Source organism: Oncorhynchus gorbuscha, linkage group LG07 (genome assembly GCF_021184085.1).
Source record: "Oncorhynchus gorbuscha isolate QuinsamMale2020 ecotype Even-year linkage group LG07, OgorEven_v1.0, whole genome shotgun sequence".
In the NCBI taxonomy this organism is placed as follows: domain Eukaryota; kingdom Metazoa; phylum Chordata; class Actinopteri; order Salmoniformes; family Salmonidae; genus Oncorhynchus; species Oncorhynchus gorbuscha.
The window spans coordinates 33,218,974-33,237,907 of NC_060179.1; the positions used below are offsets into that span (position 1 = coordinate 33,218,974).

The 18,934-nt window shown below is 44.7% G+C and overlaps 1 protein-coding gene across 3 annotated transcripts in view; it reads right to left on the bottom strand.

Moving 5' to 3' along the window:
- The window catches only part of lmbr1 (limb development membrane protein 1), a 54,565-nt gene that overhangs the window by 25,639 nt on the left and 9,992 nt on the right, over positions 1-18,934 (bottom strand). For 2 of the 3 annotated variants that reach the window (XM_046356235.1, XM_046356236.1), the window contains exons 3-9: positions 18,124-18,163; positions 16,495-16,634; positions 15,368-15,471; positions 4,211-4,337; positions 3,948-4,016; positions 3,603-3,667; positions 3,129-3,201 (exon numbers count right to left, since the gene is read on the bottom strand). In XM_046356235.1, the coding sequence (XP_046212191.1) occupies positions 3,129-3,201; positions 3,603-3,667; positions 3,948-4,016; positions 4,211-4,337; positions 15,368-15,471; positions 16,495-16,634; positions 18,124-18,163 (618 nt within the window). The remainder of the gene's footprint in view (positions 1-3,128; positions 3,202-3,602; positions 3,668-3,947; positions 4,017-4,210; positions 4,338-15,367; positions 15,472-16,494; positions 16,635-18,123; positions 18,164-18,934) is intronic. The other variant, XM_046356237.1, reaches the window with a different exon arrangement.

Genomic DNA, 18,934 nt, shown 5'->3' on the forward strand with positions numbered 1-18,934 from the left:
AGGACGTGATTTGAGTCGGACACAACATTGAGCCCTGAGGGGCGCCGTGGCTGTTCAGCCACAACATACTTATCTAAAATCGCTCATCTATATGGGAGAACGGATCCAAACAAACTCTGCACCCTCACCTTACCACAGTAATCCTTTTATTACACTGACTCCAAATTCATTTCAGGCTCCAACTAGACGTGACTATTATTAGGAACATCAATTCATCTGAACACCAACCAAGAACAACATCATTACATGATAAAAAATCTAACGCAGGAGATAAAGGAAAAGTGCATAATAGCATTTTAAGAAGAGACATCGCTCAAGCAAAAGTAAGCAGAGTAGACAGCGAACCCCCCCCATGTTTCGAAAAATAATTTCACTGAGGTGCCGGACGGAGGCGCCGGCAAGGTCGTCGTGCCGCATAGCATCTGGACCAGAGTACACGGCTGCTGCCTCGCAACACACCGCGTGAACCAGAGCGGCTAGCGAGCCTCAGACACATACTTCACATTCTGGTCATTTAGCAGACACTCTTTTCCAGAGCGACTTACAGGAGCAATTAGGGTTAAGTGCCTTGCTCAAGGGCACAGACAGATTTTAACCACCTCGTCGGCTCGGGGATTCGAACCAGCGACCTTTCAGTTAACCGCCGACAACCCTTCTTCACCGCTAGGCTGCCTGCCTCCTATTGTTACGTCGCCCTCTCGCCTAATTGGGAACTGCGTCAGAAGATGTGGCATGAGGTACAAAATGAAACCCATCCTTGTTTCCCTTAACGGAACGCCGTAAAACTACATAGACCTAAGCATTGACAGCAAAGTACGGGAAGTAAAGCTATGAAAAAGGGAGAATTTTATATCTTAATCCATATCATTTGTAGCCTAACGTGCATAATCAATTTCCTCAAAATGACCAAACACACTTCATTAATCCCAATGCCCCAAACTGCAATAACTTAACGAAAGATGCGTCCAAATTTTTTCTCCATTCTCCTAAAGTGTAAACTCGTTCACTACTTCCCACAAATCAAAAATCATTGCCTTGAGGGAGTTTCCGCCTTATTTCTTATACTCATTTCGAATCAGTAAAGGGAAGTGAACAAGTGCATACTTTGGAAGCAGAGATAAATTGGGACGTAGCTAAACTCTCAATAAAAATAGGCTATAGCATAGCAAACAGGGACACCTGGTGGAGGGGTTGTACCAAATCAGATTGCACCATTTTGTCAGGCCAGTGTAAACTATGCATACGTAAACGATCCTGACATGAATGACAGGCAGTTCAACCTTGTACATACGCAAGACATTTTTTCTTTAAAGGACAAGCTTGCTTTCCCATGACTGGCCAGGTAGCCAGATCTGATATTTTAATGAGCGTGCCACTGCGTGTCTACCGGCGGTTCGTATGGTCCTATCAAACCTCTCACAGAGTAAACACACACAGCCGGAATAACCCACCGCTCTTTTGCATCTAGAGCAAACAAACAAATCCTAAATGTAATTTGGGATGTAATTGCACAAAGGGATGCAACCCCCCCCCCCCCCGAAGAGTAAATATACATCAACACAATCCATTGACTCCACTCAATAATCCCAAACAGCAAACATAAACAAAGTTTAACGAGAGAGGTCTAATCTACGGGACGTCGGGCGAGAGATGCGGAGGACACAGGCCAAGCGAGGAGAGGACATTGGGCGCTTGTGGAGGGTGTCCTGTGAACTATCCCTGAACCTCTTCCTTCTTCTCCCCTTCTCGGGAAAGATCAGAGGGAACCTTAGCCTCGACTCGTACCCTCAGAGTTTCACCCGAGTGTGTGTGTGGCGACCCCCCCACCCCCTCCCAAAAAATCCTGGGATTCCCGATAAGGCGACACGGATCTCGCTACTCAACGCCTGAGCGAGAGCTCTTTTCCCATCCTGCTCGGCCCGACGATAAAGGAACAGATTATACTTATTTAATCAGGTGTTCAAAGCACCAGCGCTTGGCGTAAGCCCTAGGACACCAAGCAGCTAAAGAGAAGGCCTATTGAGAGGAGGAGCAGCGGAGCGTTTGAAAACAGCGTTATCAGCCCAAGCCATCTCCCGTACCTCCCTGGTTTGTAAAGACACTCATCCTCTTTATTTACTTGCATCTGTACACTTGGTTGCGTGCTTCACTTGATGTTAAAGTAAGTTTGGCGGTACTCTCAAATACTTCCTGCTTTGAGGGATTCCTCAACACTAAAGGAAGGAATCTGGGAACAGTGGCGGTAGATAAAAAATTGTGTATTTTACTGAGCTACTTCCCTAAACCAGAGCCTTTCCAGGTTGAATCAGAGTCCACCGTACTTAAGACTACAACTAACTAGGCTATAGTTTATCAACATCTAATACACCACCATCAGAATCACAAATGGCACCCTATTCCCTACACAGCGCTGTGCCATATTCCCTACAGTGTGCCATTTGAGACACAACCATTGTCCAGGATGATTTACATTCCCTCCTAATGAGGGGCCGGTAATTACCCGTCTGGGGGCTTGAGATCAAATGAGGAAATCACCTGGCCAGTAGTGACAGTGTGGCGTGTGCTCAGACTTCTTAAATTGACTCAAACTCTCCACCAACGCAATTTATGGTCTCCGACCATGGCAGCTGCAGTATGTCCTTGAGAGAGAAAACGCGAGAGACAAGGAGCGCGAGAGAGAGAGAACGAGAGAGGGCAAGAACGAGAGAGGGCGAGAACGAGAGAGGGCGAGAACGAGAGAGGGCGAGAACGAGAGAGGGCGAGAACGAGAGAGGGCGAGAACGAGAGAGGGCGAGAACGAGAGAGGGCGAGAACGAGAGAGGGCGAGAACGAGAGAGGGCGAGAACGAGAGAGGAGAGAAAGCGAGAGGATGCGAGAGAAAGCGACAGATTTGTCAATGCTAATCGATTTCAGTGCGGCAGTGCTCCATCACACCTAATGGGGTAGTAATCTCCCTGTAATGAGCCATCACATTTCCTGGCCTACGTCCCAAAATGCCACTCCACTCCCTACATAGTGCACTACCTTTGACAAGGGCCCCATACGGCTCCGGTCAATTTAGTTGACCATTTCGCTCACCAAATAGGGCGTAGGGTGTTATTTGGGACGTGGACGTACGAACAACCTACCGTTCAATCTCCTTTGAAGGGCTTCTTCTTGCAAAGTGACGCAGTAAATCTGCTCATCCAGGTCCTCCAGGATCTGAGGAAGGGAGGATATGGCCCAGATTGGGGACGGGGAGAAACAGATGGGTGAATCAGTTGGTTACATATTTGTAGTCATCGTGTCCTCAAGTCGAGTGCGTTAACAACTCAAAAAAGTACCCGTTTTCCAGAGTCTGACAGAGGAAAGCTAGACATACAATATATGTCTGTCAAACTTATAAACGGTCACTCATGTTGTATTACAGTACACATTAATACATGAAGCAGTTGGGGGGGGGGGGGGGGGGGGGTGAATCTGCTACCACCCAACTTGTTGAAGTCAATTAGGTAGCCAGTAATGAGGGTTAAGTATGCCAGCAATTTGGCTGCCATCTGCCACTTATAAAACAAACTGATAAAGGCATTTTTAAGAGATAGTGAATGGAAATTACTACTCACGGTTGGTTTGACTAGTAACTGGCCCATGACTGTGAACATCCTGGACAGGCCCACAGGAGTACACACTGGGTACGAAGCAAGTTACAAGTGGTGAGACACAATAAAAACACTTCTAGAACTTAGGGATGATTACAGAAATGGTATTTTAGTCCAAGCGATGTGTGATCACCAACCAAGCACCACACAATTTTCCCTAAAAGCATGAAACTTGGTACACTTTGGGGACCTCTTCAAAACGTGTTACATGAACTTGCCGCACATTGATCGTCAACTGAGATAATATTCCATTTAAAATGTGCACATTTCCCATTGAATGTGCTCTTACGACCCAACGCCAACACTCACTCAGGAGAAGCAGTCCCCCCATCAGAGAGATACAGGAGTAGAGGTACGGTAAATAGAACTCCCAGAGATCTGAAGGAAAGGAGAGGAAACATTATCCAGACCTGAACAAACACATTCAACCACAGCTAGACAAATATAGACCGGCCGCGTTCCCAAATGGCACCCTTTTCCCTGGGCCCATAGAGGTCTTGGTCCAAAGTAGTGCACTGGGGAGGGAATAGGGTGCCATCTGAGACAACACGCCAGAATCCCCATAGCCTTACCATAGAGCGACTCCATACTGGCTGCGTCATTGTCGATGAGCGCGGACGCCACCCAGACTATTCCTAGGATGAGCAGTCCGAGGAGGAAGAGCATCACAAAGGTCTCTAGAACCCGTGACTTAATGCCCTGCAAAAAACACAGACAGGGGGCGGGAGATGTGAGGAACAGAAAGAGCCACGTCACCGTTTTTATTCATAACAAGCTGGGATTTTTTTTCCCCCAGTTCTCCCGAGGCCATTCGCCTTGCAAGGAAGGGACGGCAAAACAAATTGTGCCCTATTCCCTACGTAGTGCACTACTTTGGACCACAGCCCTATGGTAAGTGTTGTCCGAGCTGGAACGGCCCATAGGGCAGTAGCCCATCTACTGTTTCTGGACAGGACGCTAGTCTATTGCAGAGATTTACCCTGAACCCTTCTCCTGAACACTTAGCAGCGAGCAGAGGCATCAGGTCCAATTTTTTATTATTTTGTTGTAGGACTCGACTCAACCCCATCTCTATATAGTACTACAGGGTTTTGACCAGATTTATTAGGATCCCCATTAGCGACGGATTGTCTTACTGGCGGCCGACACATGACGGAAAAGACCTTACAGACAAAATGACAATTGACGTACATTTAAAAACATGAACGTGCAGTGTGCATGTACATTGATCCGTCACACATCCATGTCGGCACACACACCCGGTGGTCACGTAGGGGGAGAGGCTATGGTCAATAATATCAACGGCTGGACTGAAATCGAACAGTACAGCTCCCACAATCGTCTCATTATCAATTTCTTTCAATCACCAGTCATTTGTGTCCGTGCAGTGCATGTCGAGTGCCCTTCTCTATAAGCAGGCCGAAAGTCCGTTGTTCATTTGTTTATAGAGAAATCGCATTGTATTTGGTCAAACACCATTTGTCATTTGTTTGTAATTATTGATCGATAACAATCTTTTTTTTTACACCTCTCCCACGCTAACTTGACAAAATTCAAACTTACACAAGGCTTTTCTTTCATTTTTTTATTATTTTTTATGCACGAGTACGATGACTCACTGCTCACATCCCATCTCTTTCATCTCATCAAACCATGGAGGCTCAACAATTCTAACAGTCCGTTTCTAAACAGGTGCATGTTTATCAATAACTGGAAGGAGCAATTTCATAAATTCATAAAGTGCAGCGTCTGGATGCTCCTTATTAATCACAATCAGACCCAAAAATATATTTAGCATCATCCACATAAGAGTCACAGCAAAATCTTTAGTATGATCCCTTATACACTATTTTAGGCACGTTTTTTTATTTTTTTATTGTGGCTTTCCTGGACATAGCCACTATATTGTGATCACTGTATCCAATGGGTATGGATACAGCTTCAGAACAAAGTTCTACAGTATTATTAAAAATGTGATCGCTACATGTGGATGATCTATTTCCTGTAATGTTTGTTAACACCCTGGTAGGTTGATTAATACCCTGATTCAGATTACAGGCACTGGTTACAGTGAGAAGCTTCCTCTTGAGTGGACAGATTGATGAAAACCAGTCAATATTCAGATCCCCAAGAAAGTAGACCTCTCTGTTCACATCACATACACTGTGAAGCATTTATACCTTCTCTATAAAATCACCCGCAATAATCTTGCGCTCTCATATTAAAAACGGCATCGTTTTACATTCATGCTGGGTCCCAAACGGCAGCCTATTTCCTATGTAGTACGCTACTTTTAACCAGACCTCATAGGGGCCTGGTCAAAAGTAGTGCACCGTGTAGGGAATAGGGTGCTGTTTTGCAACGCAGCCAAGTTCCAGATTGCAGCCCCACACTTACTTAACTGATCCCGGTGAAGTCCACGTTAAAGCACCTTTTCTAACAGTATATTGGGCCTATAAAAAGGGTCTAACCAGACTCCCAGCCGGGGCTCGGAGCAGACTGGAGGTTAAAGCATAAAAACGAGCTGAAGTGAAGCCTCACTACTGTCTGCAGATTAAGAGCAGGCCTCCCGTTACATCTGGGGGTGATTAGGGGGGCTCTTAACGCGCCCATTGCCCGGCGGCCCAACGCAGACAGGAGTTGGGGTAATTTGGGTTTTCCGGGTCACAGACCGCTGAGTGGTTAATAAAGTCCTCTCTACCTGTTCAAACAGAGACCACCCCCCCCACCCGCCGGTAGAGGTGGACAGGCTCTGTCTGTGTCCCAAATGGCTCCCTATTTCCTGTATTTCGCACTACTTTTGACCAAGGCCCATATGGCTCTGGTCAAAACGAGTGTACTGTAAAGGGGTAGGGTGCCATTTGGGACACATCCTCTGCCTACAACACTGTAGAGGAGATACCGTCTGGCACTTACAGGAATGGGCTGCAAAGAATGACTTACACATGGCTTGCAGATAGCCTCAAATTGGGCATCTAATCAATTTGTAACTAGGTAGCTGATGATGTGCTAACTGATGTGTGGCGTATTTATGATCAGGTACTATACATAGTGCAGTGATCCTCTGTTTGAAGGCGTCCTTTCATGTCACTTAACAGTTGTTGATCCCCTGTCTGAACTCTAAGATTACCTATGACCATCGCCACTAGTACCACTGTCTTCCCAACCATTCTGATAATCAAATCACGTTCGGCAAATGGGTCTCATCTACACAGCTGTAAAATCTACATCCGCGTCCCAAATGGCACCCTGTTCCCTATATAGTGCACTACTTTCGAAGCCCTGGTCAAATGCAGTGCACCATATAGGGAATAGGGTGCCGTTTGGGACACACACTAGACTTCTCATTCTCTCTACCTCACAGCATCATGAAGGCTTGATGGAAGGGACAAGTGTAGAATTTTCTAGCACGGCCGTGGGTGTCGAGTCTAGAGCGCCCCAGTGTGGCTACGTCTGATACAGCCGCAACTCCGCAGGTACAGCAGGCCGCCCCGAGTCTCTAATGTGCGTCCCAAATTACACCCTATTCTCCATTTAACCACCCGGGCCCTGTTTTTTTTAAGTAGAACACTACATAGTGAATAGGGTGCCATTTTAGACGCAAAATAATTCAAGATATGGAAAGGTCTAAAATGGTATAACGACAGGCCCTTCATCTGACCTGCTCACTGAAACCCCCCCTAGTGAAACCCCTAGTGAAACCCCTAGTGAAACCCCTAGTGAAACCCCTACCCTCCCATGTGCTCAGTTCTTCCTACTGGACATAGGCTACATAACTACTGTGATGCTGACTGCAGTCTAGCAGCTCACATCAGACCTGAACTGGCCAGTGAGGAGATCTCAATGTCGGAGAAGAGGAGATGAGAGAGAAAGAAGGGGAGGGAGAGATATAGATAGACGGGGGAGGAGGAGGAGAGAGAGAAGAACGTCTGCGAGCATCTCGTCCCCAGAGGTGAGAGAGGAATGCTTTCAGAGACTTCTGTCACGTCCCACACGCGCTCTCTTAAGGAGGCCTTGGGACAGATAGGACCGTGCACAGGCCTGCTGCAGGAGGCGGCTCCACTCAGGTGCCTCGGTCCACCTTAACCAGCAGCCAATGCCATGCTGAAGGTGTATCTCCTCTAGTCCGGGCCTCTCAATCATTTATAAGCCTAAAATCATTACCCATTCAGATCATTTAGGGCAAAGGCAATGCCTGTCACTTCCCCAAATGTTATTCCTGGTTTCAGGTGTATTGGAGGGCCAAGTGGAGTGTCAGAAAAAAAGTGTTTGGAAACAGAGGGTCTAAATTTGTAAGCCCTTGAATTAATCACTTAACATATGGGAAAAAGAAAAAGGGAGAAACATGGAAAAGGATCTGCGCCATCCAGAGCCACCCAGAGCCCAGCGCCATCCAGAGCCCAGCGCCATCCAGCGCCATCCAGAGCCGAGAGTTTCTATTCTTGCCATTCTAAAATGTGTACACCACCTCTATATATAGCAGCTCTGAAATATTCAGCACCCCCCCCCCCCGATCCTCACACCGCCGAGCATGGGGATAGCTGCCTGCTCTGCCTAGTGCAGCTCCACTGGAATACCAGGGAATCAAAGACTTCGAAGAAATGCGTGTGAGACACTGCACTGTGTGTGTGTATGCTCACCCAGACCCATCCCAAACCACCAGCAACCCAGGGGATACTGAATCAGAGGTCTTCACGGGTCCACCGCAACTCAAAAAACCTGAGACCCGGCCCGAACTCCGAAATAGGTCCGAGTGCAAACGGGGCCTCGGATCTATGCAACTACAGCTGATATACCGGAGTGGACCAGACAGCTCTGCATAAAGCCTATTGCTTTTAGGTTAATAAGGGGAAGTTGTTGACTTATATTAAGCCTAGCCAACTACACATTAACCTGAATAACTTAGCTGACAACAAATAAATCAAGTTGTTATCGGGTCCGTTCGGGTTTGTGAAGGAAATCGAGGGGTCCAGTCCTGGTTGGATCCAACTTTTTGGACCCGTGAAGACATCTACAGAGAATCACTGGATGCCTTAATACCAAAACGGAACATCATTTTACTCCGTAGGATCAGAAATGACATATCTGGGTACTGCAACGTACAGCACAATGGCTACAAGCATCCCTGTAAAATGTCCTTGGAGAAGCATAGCTAGGCAGTGCCTGTGTCCCAAATGGCAGCCTATTTCCCTATTGAGTGCACTACTTTGGGGGTCAGGTCAAAAGCAATCCACTATATAGGGAACAGGGTGCCATTCGGGATGCAGACATATGGTGTTTCATCAAATAGAGAGCCAGTTCTCTGGGAGCTGAATGTCATTGTGCCATGGTGTGCTATTCCCTCCACTTCCCCAGGGCAGAGAAAGGCAGAGAGAAGAGAGAGTGAAATACAGACAGAGACTGTGAGAGAGAGAGAAGAGAGAGAGAGAGAGAGAGAGAGAAGAGAAAGAGAGAGAGAGAGGAAAGAGAGAAGGGATAGGAGATGGTACAGAGAGGGATAAAACAGGGAGTGAGGGAGAAAACAGAAAAGAAAGGGCGGGGCCACGCTGCAGAGACAGAGAGAGGGGGACAGGAGAATAAGGAAAGAGGAGAGGGACTACAGTAAATCTCACAAGGATAGAATAAAGAGGATGCATAGGAAACACGGAGAGCCACAGAGAGAGATACTGAAGAGAGGAGCTTCCAGCCCACCCATTAATCTGCAGCGAGTCAGCACAGCGGGAGAGATCATCCCACTACCCATCACTCCTCTTCCTGACAGGACCGTGTGGGATGGAGGGAGGGAGCCGAAACCCATCCCACCACTCCCAGCCAGTCCACGTCTCTACCTCTGCCGCGCCAGATGCCAAAGGGCCCTTATTAGTGTACCCTTCAGCCCTGGCCTTCACCTCTGGCTGTGTCAGAGACAGAAAACAGAGAGGGAGCCGCTGGACTGGAGAGCCTCCCCCTGTAAAGCAGTCACAAACTAAAACTTCTAAAGACACGGCAGTAGGCGCATGGGGAAACCGTTTGCTTCCCATTGTAGCTCCATCGTTCGTTTTCCCCCTACAGTGACTCCATCTTGTTGTCATTACCAAGAGGTGTCAGGCTGATAAGTCTCCAAAGAATAAATGACTGTCACCTGGGTTTTGTCAAGACAAGAGGACGGTTATATCGACGAGCACAGAGTGGCTCAATAGAGAAGGCCTGCCAACAAGCAACCTCAATAACATAACTGAAAATCATCCTTAAATCTTGAATGCAACTTTTTTTCCCCCCTTGACAAAACCCGGGATTTCTTGTGATCCAAGTAAACAAATAACATTTGATGTGAATCTCAGGCTTGTATGTCAAGCACTATAATTTTAGACAGAAATATGTGTGATACCCCAAAACACTACCATCAGCTAGCTAGAAAATAAACAGACAATTTCATCCAACAATTCAAACGCAGTCCCTCTCTAGGAGCTGATCATTTTGTTTGAAAGACAGAGAGGAGAAGAAAATCCTGAACAGTGCACTTTTCAAATGCTCTGCTCAAGCCAAGGTGTTGCCATGGCGACGGACATTGTAAAGGAGGGGCTTTTCGCAAGACATTCTGACCTTAAAAGGAAGGTACGTAAACATCACTTGCCAGAGCGAAGGCCTGGGAAAAATGTCTACATGTGCAGGGAGATTTGAAATAAATATCCAGGCTCCATTGTGGAGCACCAACAAAGAAGAGTATCTTAGTAACTAGCACAAGGCGGTTTGCCTCCGCAATAAAAAAATAAATAAATAAATAAAAAAAGTGTTTTAAATCACAGGCTTTAGCCTAGGCCTGTAGATTGATGAGGAGCTTCTTTAAGCAACAGATGAAAACTGCTGGCCTATAGCTGGAATAATTTCTCAGTCAGACTAAGTCTCTGTCCCAAATGGAACCCTATGCCCTATATAGTTGGGCCGGGAATATACCAGCATCGTCACAGCCCTACTATATAGTGCACTAATTTTGAACGTAACCTAAGTCAGCGTGGTCCATCATACAAATATTGACCGACCATCATAACAACGCTATCTACTGGTGGTGCATACTAGGGCTTGTAACCGGTTCAGGGAACAGAACCGAACAATTACGTTTTTCGAGGAACAGAATCCGAACCGGGAACGAAAGTGATCTACACTGTTCCAGAACAGAACTGTTATTTTAAAAGCATGGGAAGCAGTTAATAACGTTATTTTACAATATGCCTATGCAAAGCCCTCACTTTGTCACTCAGAAACGTATTCCAGTGTCTGCCTGCCAGCTGAAAACATTTGCCAGTGTTTGTGAGCGTGCAACCGACTGATATTACAAGCGTTATTCAGAAATTTTTAGGGAGAGATTTTTCAGATGCTATAGTTCTCACGTTTCACATTGGGTTAATTAAGTACAAAAAGGTAAGATGTTTTTAATTCTGGTGCCACTCTGCGCACACTCAAGCATGTTAGCTAGCTAGCTCTGGTCCAACGTTAAGCCGACTCTCGGAAGTTCAAAGACATTCAAAGCCGGTTATTGCTAAAAGGGATCACAGATTTGAATGAATTTACTTTTTGTAGCAGGTTTAGAAGAACTTTGGCAACAGGTTAGGAGAATTAACTTGGCAAATAAGGTCAATTTTGTTAAGGTTAGGAAAAGGGTTAGAGTTAACAAAAAATAAACTTGACAAAGGCTGAATTTCTTCTATACATGACCATATAAGCCTCTCCTACGTAGGAAAAATTCTGTGGTCCTAATTCAGATAACGCTGCGCTACTAGCTAAACCTCCAAGGAACAAAGTAACGATAAACCTGCACTTTGTTGGGTTATGAATCGGTTCAGGACTTTATTTTGCGGAATAGTGTAACGAAACATTTTTTTTTTTTTATTAAAATGGTTCTGTTTAGGACTGTTGCGGTGACCGTATTACCGCCACACCGGAGGTCACTAGTCATGAAGGCAGTCAAATTCCATGTGACCGTTTAGTCACGGTAAGTAGGCTTCTCCATGCTTTGATGCTGCTGATGGTAATTAGTAGCCAACCAAACTTGGTACTCAGCACTTTGTCATCTAAGCACTCTGACACCAATGCAAACGAATCAAACACTTAATGAGAGCCCATGAGCTCATGTTGCACAACAGTTCTATAGGCTATACAATCGCGTGAGAAAACAGAGTGATGGCCTCTACTAAAAACAGGAGGATCCCATCAGCTTTCTATAGGCTAGGCCTACTATATTTATTTCTCAACTTTCCTAATTTTAAGCACATTGTTTATCTTTACAACAGGAGTATAGCCAACCTGACTGGCATGAAAATGAACCACTGGAAAAGCGTCCTCCATTCGCTATTTAAGCCCATAGATGACATGTATTTTTCCCGGTTTCTCCTGCTTCAAGACAGGTGCATGAAAATGGTCCATTCTAAATCAAAACAAATTTCACACATATTATTTAGTATATGTGAAGACCAGATTCAATCAAGAATAGTCCGACGGGTGACAATATTAGCCTATCACTTGTAAATTATATATTTAGTAGTGATGCAAACCTTATCAAAAACATATAGGCCTATGGGCCCAGCATTTTTTCTAATCATAGCCGCACACATCATGTAGCCTAGCCCATAGGCCTATATGTTTTGATTAGATAACTAAAGTGGCCAAATATCTTTTAAAAATGAAGCACATTAAGCCACTTTACAAGGGGTTTAGAGCCTAACTGGCATACATAAACAGTGTGAGAGTTTCAAGTTTGGGGAAGAAAATGTTCACCATAAAAATGCACCTTCATAATAAAAGCATTACATGCATAATCACATTTGCGGTCACTTTTGATAAATGGTGTTTTCCCGCTAAAGGAACATTTACGCTTATAGCCTACTGCTGTGTGTACATTGCTGCGCTTATAATGTGAAGAAATGGCCTAAAGGTTTATCATCAACATTATAAGCAAAATGTTCTGTTCTGACAAAAAGTAAATGTGGACAGTTCTTCCAATATCTTCAATATGCACCTCGAAATTGGATAAGGACGCATCCAGTTGCGTCCCCGATGTGTCTGTCTTCACTTGCAGCCTGTGAGAAAGACCTGCTCACGTGATGGGAGAACCGTGTGAGTGAGAGGCGCTTAGGAGCACGCTCAACACAGAATAGCCTCATGTGCGCACACCCTCAAATCGTTTGGAGAAAATATTTATATTTTATTCAGCTGTGTTCAATTGTATTCTTCATACTATAAAATAATGCCACAGAATTCCAAGCAAATCTTGTCTGCTAAATTAACTAGTGTAACCCACAGTCATATGGCATAGCCAGATCAGGACCTAACATAAGGACAACTCAGAGTATGCTATTCTGTTCTTCTGTAATAGACTATATTTTCTTCATATCATGCTTCTTTAGACCAGTCTAAAATAAAAACAGATTTATTGTGAAGGTGTAGGCTATATTAACATGGATTTATTTGACTTTTTTTTTAAATTATAAATGTAGATGTTCCAAAAGGTCTGCATCAGCGGCTTGTAGGTGTAGAAGCAAGGAGATGCTAAATGTGTTTATGTTCATTAACAGTCGTGAGACAGTTATTTGCTTGACAATCACCGGCGGATGAAACGATTGGGGAAAAGACAGTCGGTTCCAACCCCTGGTGAACATACACAACAGTCCCTTTTCCCTCCATGCCAAAGGGATCATTGACCAAAAGATAATGTTGTTAATATCTTCAGCAACAACAAAAACATTACTTAATATGCGGACATCATAGCCTAAATGTGAAGGGGACGGTTTGATTTAAAGTCTAAATGATCTGGCCCTTCATCACAAAATAGAGCTGGTCTAATATCTCTTTATAAGCGTGAGGTGATACCGGGTTGGCACACGGGCTGCAGCGTAAATGGGTTTCTTGAGCCAAAACGCTCAACTATAAGATGACATTTAAAAATCTGCCACTTCTCTGCAATGAATTTAAAAAGCATTTTGCAACCATTAGTAATTGCGGGTAAAATTTGAGTCAGTCCGAGAGAGTACGAGAGGTAATATGGTTAGTATTGGGTATTTCATGTTGGTGAATAAAGTTTGTTCATACCCACCTTTTGACGGTAAGTCAATCCGATTCATCCACAATTTAGACAATTTGAAAGACTGGTAAATCACCCGGGCAGCAGAACCTTTGAAGAGTGAGCTAATAAAAATAAATAAAAAAAGCAGAGATTTCAATCTCGATTCAACTCGGAGAACTTTAGTGCCCTCATCAAAACTAAAACAAAGCCACTTGAAAAGCCTGAATTAAACCGTTACCAGTTCAATTCATCGTTCACTTCATTTCCGCAGTCAAAGGGACTTTTTCAGTGGCGTCCCATTATGGCCACATAAACCCCTGAGATGTAATACTCAGTCTCTAATACTCTTATCGGGAGAGGGCTAATATCACATTAGAAAAACGGAAATACGCCTTTCATGTCATCCTGTGGTCGGTTTGTTGAGTGACTCAGCGGGGTGCTTTATTTGGCCAAATGAGAGCAGTTGGGTACCAGCCCTTTTCTCTGTTCACACATACACAATATACCTGGATGTGTAGCCAACATTAAGCAGTGCTTCCTCTCAGAAAACGTATGGACGATCAGTAGCAAGAAACAGTCATAGAAGTTCAAAATGAAAGAGTACAAAACCATTAAGTGGCAGAGGCTGGTGTGTTCCACTTCCTAGCCATCGTGGACTTTATTACAAGAAATCCAACCGAAACAAATTAGCAGCTGGGCCCCAAACAAACGGGGCCGTAAACTACAGTAAGAGACAAATTTTTATGTAAGTTTGCCAGGAGGGACATAAACCAGAGGGGTTTCAAACTGTGACATAGAATAGAGGTGCATTTAAAAGTAAATCTCTCCCCCCTCTCTATTTGGGCTCTATTGTGCTGTCATGTTGTTCCGTCTTTATGGACTCGCAGAACACGGGCCTCTGACTTTTTTTTCTCTTCGGGATAATTAATTCAAACGAGGAAGTTCGCGGAGCCTTACAACTCGATTATTAGGCTTGTCCTTTTGAAGTTTTATTTTAGGGCGGAGGAGGGAGGCCGAATCAGGCCCTAAATCACCGGGGCCGATGTCGTGGTGTTGAACTGTTTGCAGCGTCTGGCTTATTGGAACGGCTTGTCAGGATGTGGCGGCCGCCGAAGACCAGATTGTCGCCGTTTCATGGTTAATGAGGTTTTTGCGGCCGCAGTTTTACGGTCAACTGATGAGAGTCAGAGAAAGAGTAATGACCAGGCACCTGCTGCTGCCACTAGACATCCTCTCAAATCAGACAGACAGACAGAATGTAAACAGGAATAGATAGAGATTCTTAAACAATGAAAGGCAGGCAAACAGAACGATCTACTCTGAAACGTGCTCTGCTTAAGCCAGTCAACTCAACAGCCATTGGTCATAATCAAAAGGATTGGACTAGTAACCGAAAGGTTGCAAGTTCGAATCCCCGAGCTGACAAGGTACAAATCTGTCGTTCTGCCCCCGAACAGGCAGTTAACCCACTGTTCCTAGGCCGTCATTGAAAATAAGAATTTGTTCTTAACTGACTTGCCTAGTAAAATAAAAGTAAAAATAATAATAAGGCACAGCGGAAAAATTCAAACAGTTGTGTGACAACGGAGAAATCAAATCACAAAAGATCACGAGTTCATCAATACTACAAGAGCATGTTAAAGCCAAAATACACAGGTTTTTAGCAGGTTGTTAGCAACCGTGCATTTTGTACCTTTTTTGATCCAGCAAATCCCTCTGACTCCAGAAAGAAATAGGCAAAGGGCATCAGGACGAAGAGGCAGAGATTGGAGAAGAGCGACACCAGATTCCACAGGCCTGTATGGGCAACATTTTATCTACTTAACAATCAATCAGTCTTTCAAGAATGTCACCAAGCCAAATACAACATGACAGAAATCACAACTTACAATAAAACACCTCCTCCTCAGACCTCAGCTGCATACTAAATGCCACCCTATTCTCCACAGTGCAATACTTTTGACCAGGGCCAATAAAGCTCTGGTCAAAAGTTGTGCACTATGGAGTGCAATACACAGGGAATAGGGCGCCATTTGGGAGACATCTCTTGAGTCATGAGAAAGAGTTGCTTTGGATAGATAGAAAGCACTGCTGCGTCTCCACTGGACACAATCCATTCCTGCAGTCATCTGCTAAACCGTGGACTCTGATGACCCCTTGTGGCTGGAAAGCAAGATTTTTTTACTACCCTGATCTTGTAAATGTATGGGTGTGCAGACCTTTGTTCTAGGAAAGAACTAATCACACCTGTTTCAGCTAATGATATGTTAATGACTTGAGTCAGGTGTGTAGAATGTGGCACCCTGCAGGCCACCGGGACTGTGGTTGGTGACTATTGCCGTTGGGGGTGATGTTTTAGGCAAGCTTTGCAGTCATGCACAAATATAAATCAAGTCTTGACAAATGTAATTTTCTCTGATAGACCACCAGGTTCTGTCCAAAATGGCACCCTATTCCCTTTGAAGTGCACTTCTTTTGATGAGGGCCCATAGGGCTCTGGTCAAAAGTAGTGCACTTAACAGGGAATAGGGTTTCATTTAGGACACACACCCACCAGTTTCTGTGGGAAACAGATCTTTGTGACACGATGTATAAAAGGAGCGATTCTGTTATGTTACATGTGGTTAAGGGAGCAAAAAGCACTCAAAACAAGGAAGTCAATCCACATTGAACCTCTGTCCTAAATGGCACCCTATTCCCTACACAGTGGAATATTTGTGACCAGAACCCTATGGGTCCGGGTCAAAAGTAGTGTACTATATTGCGTGCCATTTGGGACGCAGGCAAATAGTAGAATGCTATGTGAATGACAGTACTGACCATGGATGAGGGAGCCATTGAGCCACTGAATGTAGTAGTTTCTGGGGAAGGAGAGCAGGATCTCATTGCTGATGATTGAGAAAGGCAGGAGGAGAACAGCCCCACCCGACATGGCCAGGGTGAAGGTGCACATGTACAGTCTGTGGGGAGGAGCCACACACACACACACACACACACACACACACACACACACACACACACACACACACACACACACACACACACACACACACACACACACACACACACACACACACACACACACACACACACACACAGAGGAATTAGTAAGAAAGTCTAGTTTGCTGTGGTATCAGTTTTGTTAAAAATAGAATCCTTACTTGCTTTAGCAATTTTCATATATGCCCATTGATTCTTGAAGAATATAACTAATGAGTTGTTAGTTTTACGCCAATGTTTGTAAACAAACACTGTACAGCCTCAAAACATGGTTAAAACTATAACTATAACTAAACTATTGTTTGTAATTAAGAATTAAGAATTCTAGGTTTAAAGAATTGTTAAATGACATGTATCGTAGTATTTATTCATATAAAATTGTCAGTGTCACTGCTCTGCACATCAGCATTCAAATACATACAATGGCGACATTCATGCAGCGGGCTATGAATCATTTGACAAAAATTGGATTACTCAAGTATAACTGTAGGCAGGCCAACTGTCATTTAAGGATTAGTGTTAGATTACATGTCGCATTAATAGCGACTCTGCCGGTGTATACAGTGTGACAGGGATTAACAATAAGGGAATGAAGTTGTTGAGTGTCCCACGTAGCCTCCCAAATGGCCCCCTATACCCTATATAGTGCACTACTTTTGACCAGAGCACTATAAACCCTGGTCAAAAGTAGGGCACAGCACTACATAGGGAATAGGGATCAATTAGGGACGCATGACAGTCGACAACTTAACTTAAATACTAGTGGTGCGGATGGCCACTTCAGTATCTATGAGCTAAATGTCAATATGACCCTCTCCACCCCGACAACCTGGCATCCCAGCCGAGCAGGGACCTGGGCTGCAGCCTACACGTGGAGGTTGCCAGATTCTGCTGCCCAGAGGACGACACCACACCATCTGCTCTGGTTCTCCGCGGGAAGCGGGCAAGGTCGCCGCTTTGATATATGGCTTGAGAACCTAATTCATTTAAATTGTTGAACCATTTACTTGGCTCAGCCGTTTCCCCTTGCAATATCACCGTCAGCTGGACCAGAGAGGACAAATGACAAAGGGGTCCGCAAACATATGGCCACGTAAAGGCCATTTCTATTGCTTTATTACCAGAGTTGTGTCAGGCCCTGCCTGCAGTGGTGATGCAACGCGAGTGACAAGTCACATCAGCCATTCAAACAGAGACAGGCTACGCTGTTGTTTCTCCAAAACCTGACTGCCTGACCCTCAGCCGTTCCACATATCTGATCTATTCCAACATTAGCACACCTGATTCATCAAAACAGGACTTGCTGATTGGTTGGCTCGTTGAATCAGGCGCTACTTGGAAATCAAATATATGGAATGGATGAGGGTCACGAGGATCAGTTCAGGAAACACTGAGATACTAAAAGTAAAGCTACTGCTCAACCGCTTTATTGAAAGTAGTTCCACTCACGATATTCTGTTGACGACAGCATCTTCATCCTCCTGGTCATCTGAGGGAGGGGAAACCACTTAGTCACAGCAGGTACAGCAAGTGAACCTTACAGAGACAGCCAATGGGCATCTTGGGACTACAAACCCCATGTTGCCTGGTTCAAATCCCAGATGGTACGACAATTAATGAAACTTATGGAAACTTAGGGAGACCCTTTTTCCTACAGTCCTAGTCTACGGACCAGTACCAAACGGCTTAATATTCTCTATATAGTACACTACTTTTGACCAGTGTCCACAGGGCCTGTAAGGGAATAGGGTGCCATTTTGGATAGTTTAGCTACTGTACTGGGTGCAGAGAAAAGAACAACCTCGCTTTTGTGGGCACAGAAATCCCCAGAGGATATTTGACGTGGTCTACTTTTAAAGGAGCTTCGAGAAACCAGGGCGACCTAGGCATCCCACATTTGTCCAAGAACAACGAGTGTAGAACAGACTTCACAGCGCCTCGTTAGAGTGATTCTTCTTTGATTCTACATATTGCCCAACTTGCAGTTAGGCTGGCTGGCTATAGGACCCTTTTTACGCATGATTATGGACCATCTGTCTATAATATCAACACACTTCAATGTGGGTGTGGGGTCATTATTTCCATCGTATGGAACATAATATGGAAAGCCATATACGTTCATCATGAGATAATTGCTTCCCTCCGAATGAATATCAAAAGGGTGATTGCATTTGCTGTCCACTACTGGAAATGCATCAGATGTACATGCATTTTCACCAGGTACAAGTCTCATAGTATAATATGCTGGGTTGGGGATATG